The following is a 12,023-nucleotide window of genomic DNA, read 5'->3' as shown; positions in this document are numbered from 1 at the left end:
ACTTTCCATTTTAATGAAGAATTCTATCATGTTATGGTCACTCTTCCCTAAAGGACCCCACACAACAAGATTATTAATTAACCCCTTCTCATTGCACAATACCCAATCTAGGATAGCCTGTTCCCTAGTTGGCTCTTCAACGTACTGGTCTAAAAAACCATCTCGTACACACTCCAGGAATTCATTCTCCACAATATTATTGCTAATTTGGTTTGGCCAGTCTATATGTAGATTAGTCACCCATGATTACTGTCGTACCCTTGTTACTGTCGTACCCTTGTTACATGCATCTCAAATTTCCTGTTTGATGCCATCCCCTACATTACCATTACTGTTTGGAGGCCTATAGACAACTCCCACCAATGTTTTCGGCCCCTTGGTGCTTCTTAGCTCCACCCAGACTGATTCTACATCTTGATTTTCTGAGCCAGTGTCCTTTCTCACTATTGCTCTGATTTCATCCTTTACTAACAAGACCACCCCACCTCCTTTTCCTTTTTACCTGTCCTTCCTAAATATTGAATATCCTTGGATATTCAGCCCCCAGCCTTGGTCACCCTGCAGCCATGTCTCCGTAATCGCATTTATATCGTATCCATTTACATCTATTTGCGCTGTTAATTCGTCTTGCATTTCTACAGCGCCTTTCACAACCACCGGACGTTCCAAAGCGCTTCACAGCCAATGAAGTACTTTTTGAAGTGTAGTCACTGTTGTAATGTAGGAAACGCGGCAGCCAATTTACGAACAGCAAGCTCCCACAAAACAGCAATGTGATAATGACCAGAGCATCTGTTTTAGTGATGTTGATTGAGGGATAAATATTGGCCCCAGGACACCGGGGAGAACTTTCCTGCTCTTCCAATAGTGCCATGGGATCTTTTAGGCATCTTTGAGGCAGATGGGGCCTCAGTTTAACGTCTCATCCGAAAGACGGCGCCTCCGACAGTGCGGCGCTCCCTCAGCACTGCCCCTCCGACAGTGCGGCGCTCCCTCAGCACTGCCCCTCCGACAGTGCGGCGCTCCCTCAGTACTGCCCCTCCGACAGTGCGGCGCTCCCTCAGTACTGCCCCTCCGACAGTGCGGCGCTCCCTCAGTACTGCCCCTCCGACAGTGCGGCGCTCCCTCAGTACTGCCCCTCCGACAGTGCGGCGCTCCCTCAGTACTGCCCCTCCGACAGTGCAGCACTCCCTCAGTACTGCCCCTCCGACAGTGCGGCACTCCCTCAGTACTGCCCCTCCGACAGTGCGGCACTCCCTCAGTACTGCCCCTCCGACAGTGCGGCGCTCCCTCAGTACTGCCCCTCCAACAGTGCGGTGCTCCCTCAGTACCGCCCCTCCGACAGTGCGGCGCTCCCTCAGTACTGCCCCTCCGACAGTGCGGCGCTCCCTCAGTACTGCCCCTCCAACAGTGCGGTGCTCCCTCAGTACCGCCCCTCCGACAGTGCGGCGCTCCCTCAGCACCGCCCCTCCGACAGTGCGGCGCTCCCTCAGCACTACCCCTCTGACAGTGCGGCGCTCCCTCAGTACTGCCCCTCCGAGAGTGCGGCGCTCCCTCAGCACTGCCCTGGAGTGTCGGCCTGGATTTTTGTGCTCGAGTCTCTGGGGTGGGACTTGAACCCACAACCTTCTGACTTAGAGGCGAGGGTGCTACCCACTGAGCCGCAGCTGACACTTAAGGAGAAAATGTTGGAGGCTAAACTTCTCTTTCTGCCCCCTGACTAAATAGAATCCCAAGATCCATGTTGACCCCTTTTGCAAGTCTAGTATGTGACCACTAAGGGAAAGCCATTGTTGTTTGTGTTGCAGAGTCCTTACCTGACTCTACCCAGCAGAGCAACCTGCTGGCACTGACTGTCCCCCAGAGCGGGCCACTCCACACTGAGGAAGAGGGGCACCACCCCCAGGACTTGGAAAGCCGGCTGTTGCTTCTGAGGATGTCGCCAGAGGGTGAGCCGCCCGCGGGGCCAGCCGCCGACGGGCTAGACGGTGCCGACTACTTGAGTGCAGCGGCCGAGTGCATCAAGGAGGCGCTGGAGCGAGAAGCTACCCAGGAGTATGGGGTGGCGTTTAATTGCTACCGGAATGGGGTGGACATCTTGCTGAAAGGGGTACAAGGTGGGTTGTGAATCTGTTTCCTAATAGTTAGAGGATTACTTTGCCAAAACTTTTTACGGATAACTTTTTTTTATTCATTCATGGGATGTGGGCGTCGCTGGCAAACTCCGGCATTTATTGCCCATCCCTAGTTGCCCTCGAGAAGGTGGTGGTGAGCCGCCTTGTTGAACCGCTGCAGTCCGTGTGGTGAAGGTGCTCCCACAGTGCTGTTCGAAAGAAAGAAAGACTTGCATTTATATAGCGCCTTTCACGACCACCGGACGTCTCAAAGCGCTTCACAGCCAATGAAGTACTTTGTGAAGTGCGGTCACTGTTGCAATGTGGGAAACGCGGCAGCCAATTTGCGCACAGCAAGCTCCCACAAACAGCAATGCGATAATGACCAAGTTGATTGAGGGATAAATAAGGGAGGGAGGGAGTTCTGGGATTTTGACCCAGCCTTACCAACAACGACGGCCAGGCAAAGACCCTCTGGGTCCGTCCAGCCTGACCCATACAATTGCGATACCTTGTGTATCACAATGGCCCTGAAATTAGGATCGGGAGCTTGTCGCGCGTGCAAGCCCCCGATGTGCACTTACCCGGCGCGCTGACATTTCAATCCTGGCCCGCATTGCATTTCCTCTCACTGGCCCGCTTGAGGTCCTGCCGCGCTGTGCGTGCGTGACCCAGCGGCGTATTTAGTGCGATGAGCCGGCTGGGATCACGTGAGCACAGGGCAACCAATCGGAGGTTGCAAAAGTTCATTCATGAGTTTGACAGTAAGAGCTGTCAAACTCATGAAAACTCCTGGCCCCAAAACACTACTTAAACTTGAAAGAAAATTTAAAAAAACATCGCACTACTTAAATAAACTATAAATAACTGTAAAAAACTATTTTAAACAATAATTTTAAAATTTGAAAAAAATTATTATATAAAAAATCGGGGCTAAAACTAAACTTACCTTACTGTAAATTCTTTAAAAATAATAAACCTGTGGAAATTTTTTTTATAAATTGTATTAATAGACCACTTACCTGTAAAACTAAGTACTTACGTGTGGTTTTTCAATGCGTAAAAACCGGAGGCCTTTACACATGCGCAACTCTAAAAATAAAGGAAATCCAAGTCGCACGCGCTGCCTGTGTAGTCGCACGCGTTCAGCCTCTTAACCCCTTGGGTCAGAGGAGAGGAAATGCCGGTTTTCCCCGCATGCGCTGTGCATGCTGAAAACCAGCAATTCCTCCGGGCACACGCATGAGTACCCCGTCCGTACTCACGTGTTGGGAGAGGAATTACTGGGCCAATATATACACTCCCCAAGAGAAAAACCATGCATGTGAAACAAGTCCAGGAGATCACCCTGGCCCTGAATTCCCTGCAGTCCCGACCTTCTGTAAGAGGTGAACTCCGCCCCAGCCTGAAAACAGTTCCAGCTCTCGCTTGAAGGAATTCAGCGAATCGGCGTCCACCGCACCAGATGGCAGCCTGTCCCAGAGGTCCACTATTCTTGAAGGAAGAGAGGGCGTGAACACTGGGCTAAGTAGAAGATGATGTACAAGTGGGTTTATATAATGGGTTGGGAGTGATGGGGGAAGAACTGCGAAGGACGTTTCAGCAGATGTTGAACAAGGGGGGAGTTGGGGAAGAGAGCTAAATCCCTCAGGGACCTGTATGGAGTTGAAGATGAGGATGAATAGGATGTGGCCAGTGACGTAAGAAAACTACTAGGCACTTGGCCTAAGCGTTAAACAAAGCTTTAATCAACTGTTTTACAACATGGAGGTCTAGTTGTGTCCTTCACTAGTTCCTGTTAAGAATGTCCTGCGCAAGCTGGGCCAGTGCCTGAGTATTTATACTCTCCCTGGACAGCGCCACCCGCAGGCTGCTCAGTTGATTCATGTCAGTCAGTATGTTAACTGATTACTGCTTGGAGATTTTTTTTTATGAGGGAGAGCGCTGCATATTTCATTCAACATCGTGTGAGAGCCAAGTCTTCGCTACCAGTGAAACAGGCGTTCTGGGTAGTCAGGCGGGCTGAAAGCCAATAAACCCCCTGGGTCACATGGACTGTATCCCCAGGGTACTTGGAGAGATAGAAAAGAAAGACTCGCATTTCTACAGCGCCTTTCACGACCTCCGGATGTCCCAAAGCGCTTTACAGCCAATGAAGTACTTTTTTTTTTTTTGCAGTGTAGTCACTGTTGTAATGTGGGAAACGCAGCAGCCAGTTTGTGCACAGCAAGCTCCCACAAACAGCAATGCGATAATGACCAGATCATCTGTTTCTAGTGATGTTGGTTGAGGGATAAATATTGGCCCCAGGACACCGGGGAGAGCTCCCCCCTGCTCTTCTTCCAAATAGTGGCCGTGGGATCTTTAACGTCCACCTGAGAGAGCAGACGGGGCCTCAGCTTAACGTCTCATCCCAACAGTGCAGCAATCCCTTAGTACTGCACTGGTGTGTCAGCCTAGATTTTCAGGAGGTTGCAAGCATTTCATCTTGACTGCTTATACGAGCCTCAGCAAGACTAGATTGAAGTTCCCCCGGAACTCCAATGTGTTGTATTTTTTATCTGTTTAATTAGATAGGATAAATGTGGTGACTGTGTGTGTGTGTGTGTGTATGCGGTTGACCTGTAAGCTCATTTAGTGTTTGGGTTAGCCACCATCATTTGTTGTGCAGACCCATAAATCATAGAATCATAGAAAAATTGCAACACAGAATGAGGCCATTCGGCCCATCGTGTCTGTGCTGGCCGAAAGACTTATCCAGCCTAATCCCACTTTCCAGCTTTTGGTCCGTAGCCCTGTAGGTTACGGCACTTCAAGTGCAGATCCAAGTACTTTTTAAATGTGATGAGGGTTTCTGCCTCTCCCGCCCTTTCAGGCAGTGAGTGCCAGACCCCCTCTGAGTGAAAAAAGTTCTCGACTCCCCTCTAATCCTTCAACCTATGACTTTAAATCTTTGCCCCCTGGTTATTGACCCTCTCTGCTAAGGGAAATAGGTCCTTCCTATCCACTCTATCGAGGCCCCTCGTAATTTTATACACCTCAATTAAATCTCCCCTCAGCCTCCTCTGTTCCAAAGAAAACAACCCCAGCCTGTCCAATCTTTCCTCATAGCTAAAATTCTCCAGCCCAGGCAAAACAATGCCTTAGTGTTATCATACTCCAGACATGCCACACACGAGTGCCCATTAGTTCTCTGTCGCATTCGATGTCTCGGGTAAGCCATTGCAGAATGAGTACTAATACATGGATTTATATTTTAAAATCTTACTATGACTATTCTGCCTGGTGCACCTATACTCACACCAGATACACCTGGGCAGGAGGGCACAGGGTGTGAAGGGCAAGTTTTGGGCAGAGGTATTCCTTTACACAAGAGCTGGCGTCGGTCGGTAGGTGGAGTGGGTGAGGCTGGCACACTGGACCACGCCATTCCGACGTAATTGTGTCAGCCGTGGCTCAGTGGGTAGCACCCTAGCCCCTCAGTGAGAAGGTTGTGGGTTCAAATCCCACTCGAGACTCGAGCGCAAAAATCTAGGCCGACACTCCCAGTGCAGTGCTGAGGGAGCGCCGCACTGTCGGAGGGCCAGTACTGAGGGAGCGCCGCACTGTCGGAGGGCCAGTACTGAGGGAGCGCCGCACTGTCGGAGGGGCAGTACTGAGGGAGCGCCGCACTGTCGGAGGGCCAGTACTGAGGGAGCGCCGCACTGTCGGAGGGGCAGTACTGAGGGAGCGCCGCACTGTCGGAGGGACAGTACTGAGGGAGCGCCGCACTGTCGGAGGGGCAGTACTGAGGGAGCGCCGCACTGTCGGAGGGACAGTACTGAGGGAGCGCCGCACTGTCGGAGGGACAGTACTGAGGGAGCGCCGCACTGTCGGAGGGGCAGTACTGAGGGAGCGCCGCACTGTCGGAGGGACAGTACTGAGGGAGCGCCGCACTGTCGGAGGGGCAGTACTGAGGGAGCGCCGCACTGTCGGAGGGACAGTACTGAGGGAGCGCCGCACTGTCGGAGGGACAGTACTGAGGGAGCGCTGCACTGTCGGAGGGACAGTACTGAGGGAGCGCCGCACTGTCGGAGGGGCAGTACTGAGGGAGTACTACACTGTCGGAGGTGCCGTCTTTCGGATGAGACGTTAAACCGAGGCCCCGTCTGCGCTCTCAGGTGGACGTAAAAGATCCCATGGTCACTATTGGAAGAAGAGCAGGGGGAGTTCTCCCCGGTGTCCTGGGGCCAATATTTATCCCTCAGCCACCATCACTAAAACAGATGATCTGGTCATTATCACATCGCTGTTTGTGGGAGCTTGCTGTGCGCAAATTGGCTGCCGCGTTTCCTACATTACAACAGTGACCACACTTCATAAAGGTACTTCAAAGTCTTTCTTTTCTTTCTTTTAATTCCGTCGCCGCTTGAAGGAACAGCCGGGCGCTGTACCGGGGAGAGGGCAGGACAGGGTTGGAACGCTGGGATCAAAGGGCCAGAAGGGCCTCGTTGATGGATAGCTGACTTGTGTTGCCAGGTGACCTGAGCGCAGAGCGGCGAGATGCTGTTAAGAAGAAGACCGCCGAGTACCTGAAACATGCGGAAGCCATTTTCACACTACACCTCAAGGGTTCGGTGCCGACGGACCAGACTCCCTCCTCAGTAAGTGTCGCTAAGCAGAGGGGCAGTGGGCATCGAGCTTCACTCCGAGCCTTCAATTGTCAGAGGGGAAGGGGTGTGCTCAGTTACAACTCTGACCTGTCACCTCTGGGGGCCTGGGATTGAATCAGTCCAGACTAATGGAAGCCTCCTCCCCTAAAGCTTTAGGATCCCTCCATCAAAGTAGTTTCATGGGGGTCTCGGTCCAGTCCCAGTGGGAGCGTGGTCAGAACACAACATTCATTTACACGTAATTGGCAATCTCATTCAAAGAGGCCACAAGGTGGATGGTGTAGAGGGAGCTTTACTCTGTATCTAACCCGTGCTGTACCTGCCCTGGGAGTGTTTGATGGGACAGTGTAGAGGGAGCTTTACTCTGTATCTAACCCGTGCTGTACCTGCCCTGGGAGTGTTTGATGGGGCAGTGTGGAGGGAGCTTTACTCTGTATCTAACCCGTGCTGTACCTGCCCTGGGAGTGTTTGATGGGACAGTGTAGAGGGCGCTTTACTCTGTATCTAACCCCGTGCTGTACCTGCCCTGGGAGTCTTTGATGGGACAGTGTAGAGGGAGCTTTACTCTGTATCTAACCCCGTGCTGTCCCTGCCCTGGGAGTGTTTGATAGGACAGTGTAGAGGGAGCTTTACTCTGTATCTACCCCGTGCTGTACCTGCCCTGGGAGTGTTTGATGGGACAGTGTAGAGGGCGCTTTACTCTGTATCTAACCCCGTGCTGTACCTGCCCTGGGAGTCTTTGATGGGACAGTGTAGAGGGAGCTTTACTCTGTATCTCACCCGTGCTGTACCTGCCCTGGGAGTGTTTGATGGGACAGTGTAGAGGGAGCTTTACTCTGTATCTAACCCGTGCTGTACCTGCCCTGGGAGTGTTTGATGGGACAGTGTAGAGGGAGCTTTACTCTGTATCTAACTCGTGCTGTACCTGCCCAGGGAGTGTTTGATGGGACAGTGTAGAGGGAGCTTTACTCTGTATCTAACCCGTGCTGTACCTGCCCTGGGAGTGTTTGATGGGACAGTGTAGAGGGAGCTTTACTCTGTATCTAACCCGTGCTGTACCTGCACTGGGAGTGTTTGATGGGACAGTGTAGAGGGAGCTTTACTCTGTATCTAACCCGTGCTGTACCTGCCCTGGGAGTGTTTGATGGGACAGTGTAGAGGGAGCTTTACTCTGTATCTAACCCGTGCTGTACCTGCCCAGGGAGTGTTTGATGGGACAGTGTAGAGGGAGCTTTACTCTGTATCTAACCCGTGCTGTACCTGCCCTGGGAGTGTTTGATGGGACAGTGTAGAGGGAGCTTTACTCTGTATCTAACCCGTGCTGTACCTGCCCTGGAGTGTTTGATGGGACAGTGTAGAGGGAGCTTTACTCTGTATCTTACCCGTGCTGTACCTGCCCTGGGAGTGTTTGATGGGACAGTGTAGAGGGAGCTTTACTCTGTATCTAACCCATGCTGTACCTGCCCAGGGAGTGTTTGATGGGACAGTGTAGAGGGAGCTTTACTCTGTATCTAACCCGTGCTGTACCTGCCCTGGGAGTGTTTGATGGGACAGTGTAGAGGGAGATTTACTCTGTATCTAACCCGTGCGTACCAGGCCGATTTTTAATGAACCAGTGTGTCCCAACCGCGCCTGCAGCCCAGTGAGGAGAGGGTGGGTTTTCGCATAGCTTTATGTCACTCGATTCTTTACCACCTTTGTTTCCCTTTATTTCCAGTGACTGTTACCGCTGTTTGAATGGAGCTTCACGTCCAGGAGAGTGTACCAAGGGCACTGGCGAGTCAGACTCCCGCCACACGGGCAGCAAGGTTCACCCCGCTGACGTCCCTATGTGCCTGAAAAGGTTCATAAATAACGTTTTGACCAATTGCCTTCCAGACCAGTAACCTTGCTCCTCCCTGTGCTGACTGACAGCTCCCTCCCCCCAAACATGGACACCAGAACCCTTCAACTGAGTGACCCTGGATTGGTGGGAGAGGGTGAGACTGACGCAGGGCACGTGGCACAAACCTCATGGGTGACCCCTCCGTTCTAACAGAGCAACTGCGAGAGGTGGAGAGATTAGGACTCCCGTCAACTCAGTGTGGAGATTGGGACTCCCGTCAACTCAGTGTGGAGATTAGGACTCCCGTCAACTCCGTGTGGAGATTAGGTCTCCCCTCAACTCCGTGTGGAGATTGGGACTCCCCTCAACTCCGTGTGGAGATTGGGACTCCCCTCAACTCCGTGTGGAGATTAGGACTCCCATCAACTCAGTGTGGAGATTGGGACTCCCCTCAACTCCGTGTGGAGATTAGGACTCCCCTCAACTCCGTGTGGAGATTGGGACTCCCCTCAACTCCGTGTGGCGATTGGGACTCCCCTCGACTCAGTGTGGAGTTTGGGACCCCTCAACTCCGTGTGGAGATTGGGACTCCCCTCAACTCCGTGTGGCGATTGGGACTCCCCTCAACTCAGTGTGGAGATTGGACCCCTCAACTCCGTGTGGAGTTTGGGACTCCCCTCGACTCCGTGTGGAGATTGGGACTCCCCTCGACTCCGTGTGGAGATTGGGACTCCCCTCGACTCCGTGTGGAGATTGGGACTCCCCTCGACTCCGTGTGGAGATTGGGACTCCCCTCGACTCCGTGTGGAGATTGGGACTCCCCTCGACTCCGTGTGGAGATTGGGACTCCCCTCGACTCCGTGTGGAGATTGGGACTCCCCTCGACTCCGTGTGGAGATTGGGACTCCCCTCGACTCCGTGTGGAGATTGGGACTCCCCTCGACTCCGTGTGGAGATTGGGACTCCCCTCGACTCCGTGTGGAGATTGGGACTCCCCTCGACTCCGTGTGGAGATTGGGACTCCCCTCGACTCCGTGTGGAGATTGGGACTCCCCTCGACTCCGTGTGGAGATTGGGACTCCCCGTGGAGATTGGGACTCCCCTCGACTCCGTGTGGAGATTGGGACTCCCCTCGACTCCGTGTGGAGATTGGGACTCCCCTCGACTCCGTGTGGAGATTGGGACTCCCCTCGACTCCGTGTGGAGATTGGGACTCCCCTCGACTCCGTGTGGAGATTGGGACTCCCCTCGACTCCGTGTGGAGATTGGGACTCCCCTCGACTCCGTGTGGAGATTGGGACTCCCCTCGACTCCGTGTGGAGATTGGGACTCCCCTCGACTCCGTGTGGAGATTGGGACTCCCCTCGACTCCGTGTGGAGATTGGGACTCCCCTCGACTCCGTGTGGAGATTGGGACTCCCCTCGACTCCGTGTGGAGATTGGGACTCCCCTCGACTCCGTGTGGAGATTGGGACTCCCCTCGACTCCGTGTGGAGATTGGGACTCCCCTCGACTCCGTGTGGAGATTGGGACTCCCCTCGACTCCGTGTGGAGATTGGGACTCCCCTCGACTCTGTGTGGAGATTGGGACTCCCCTCGACTCCGTGTGGAGATTGGGACTCCCCTCGACTCCGTGTGGAGATTGGGACTCCCCTCGACTCAATGTGGAGGTTGGGACACCCCTCGAGTCGGCGGAGAGACTGGGACCCCTCAGGTCGGTGATGGGGAACCCCACATGCCTCGTCATTAGCTGCCTCCGTGTGATGAAGCACACAGCCCCCACACTCGGAGCAGTCACTGGATGTTTGTCGTAAAGGCTCTGCGAGCGTTGTGATGGGGCCTTGACTCGCTCTTCGCAAGGAGGGCCGGGCCAGGCGAGGAGGGCCGAAGGTGATTCTCGATTTGGAGCAATCGTTGCTTCTCCCTAAAGACGGAGATGTCTTGTTGCCGTGGTTCCCTGGGGCCTTGTGGGATGTGCCAGCGAGGGAACAAGCAAAGACCATGAGTTGCTGCTGCTCCAAGTGAAAGCAATCACCTCGCACTGCCAAACCTAACAAAAGCCGCCTCACCTTTATATAGCGCCTTATCGCATCTCTCAAAGTGCTTCTCTTGCCATGAATTACTTTTAATGGCCGTGACTGTTAAGTAGCCAAACACAGCACTATGTTTTACACCAGAAAATGCTGGAAAAACTCAGCAGGCCAGGCAACATCCGTGGAGAGAAATTAGAGTCGACGTTTCGGGTCGAACCTTTCTTCAAAACTGGAAAGTAAATGAAATAGATCGAAAGGCAGGGCTGGGAGAGAACAAAAGTAGTGAAGAGACATTAAGAGGTATTCAAAACCAGACGAGATGGTGATCGGACTAGTGGAGACAAAAGATGGCTCAGATTAGGTGTGAAATGTTCTGGCAGAATGAGAGACAGCTACCATGTGGGAGAGAGAAAAAAAAGAGGAAGGTGGGTGGGAAAACCTAAAACAAAAGGGTGGGGGGAAAAAAATAAGTAAAAATGTAATGGGGGCCAAGGTTATGGGGGCGGACTCAATATCGAGTTCAACAATTTCAGATAACCTCGGCCCCTGTTACATTTTTACTTTCTTTTCCCCCCACCCCTTTGTTTTAGGTTTTCCCCACCCCCCCTTTCCTCTTTTTTACATGGCAGCTGTCTCTCACTCTGCCAGAACATTTCACACCTAATCTGAGCCGTCTTTTGTCTCCACTAGTCCGATCACCATCTCGTCTGGTTTTGAATACCTCTTAATGTCTCTTCACTTCGCTTGTTCCCTCCCCAGCCCTCCTTTCGATCTATTTCATTTCCTTTCCAGTTTTGAAGGAGGGTTTCGACCCGAAACGTCGACTCTCAATTTCTCTCCACGGATGTTGCCTGGCCTGCTGAGTTTTTCCAGCATTTTCTGTTGTTATTTCAGATTTCCAGCATCTGCAGTATTTTACTATCGTACTATGTTTTACACAGCAGGATTCCACTGCAATAAGAGCCATGACCAGTTGATCTGTTTTAGTGATGTTGGTTGAGGGAGGAATGTTGGCCCAGGACACCAGGGAGAACTCCCCTGCTCTTCTTCCAATAGTGGCCATGGGATCTTTTACATCCACCTGAGAGGGCAGACTTGGTTTAACGTCTCATCCGAAAGACAGCACCTCCGACAGTGCAGCACTCCCTCAGCGCTCCCTCAGTACTGCCCCTCTGACAGTGCGGGGCTCCCTCAGTACTGCCCCTCCGACAGTGCGGCGCTCCCTCAGTACTGCCCCTCCGACAGTGCGGCGCTCCCTCATTACTGCACCGGGAGTGTCGGCCTGGATTATTCAGCTCAAGTCTCTGGAGCGGGTCTCGAACTCACGACCTCCTGATTCAGGGAGAGACGCACCGAGCCACGGCTGACACTAAGGTCAGTTCAGACCCCCGCTCCCCCA

The 12,023-nt window shown here is 52.9% G+C and overlaps 1 protein-coding gene across 1 annotated transcript in view; it reads left to right on the top strand.

The window, feature by feature from the left end:
* The window catches only part of snx15 (sorting nexin 15), a 35,530-nt gene extending 26,189 nt beyond the window's left edge, over positions 1–9,341 (top strand). The window contains exons 8-10 of the mRNA XM_085975694.1: positions 1,809–2,117; positions 6,633–6,757; positions 8,484–9,341. Coding sequence (XP_085831820.1) covers positions 1,809–2,117; positions 6,633–6,757; positions 8,484–8,486 — 437 coding nt within the window. The 3' untranslated portion in view covers positions 8,487–9,341. The remainder of the gene's footprint in view (positions 1–1,808; positions 2,118–6,632; positions 6,758–8,483) is intronic.
* The last annotated feature ends 2,682 nt before the right edge of the window (positions 9,342–12,023 follow it).

The sequence above is a fragment of the Somniosus microcephalus genome, unplaced genomic scaffold, assembly GCF_052327205.1.
Source record: "Somniosus microcephalus isolate GS21.2 unplaced genomic scaffold, FLI_Smic_1.0 unresolved_chr2, whole genome shotgun sequence".
Lineage (NCBI taxonomy): Eukaryota > Metazoa > Chordata > Chondrichthyes > Squaliformes > Somniosidae > Somniosus > Somniosus microcephalus.
This window is presented reverse-complemented; position numbering and strand designations above follow the sequence as displayed.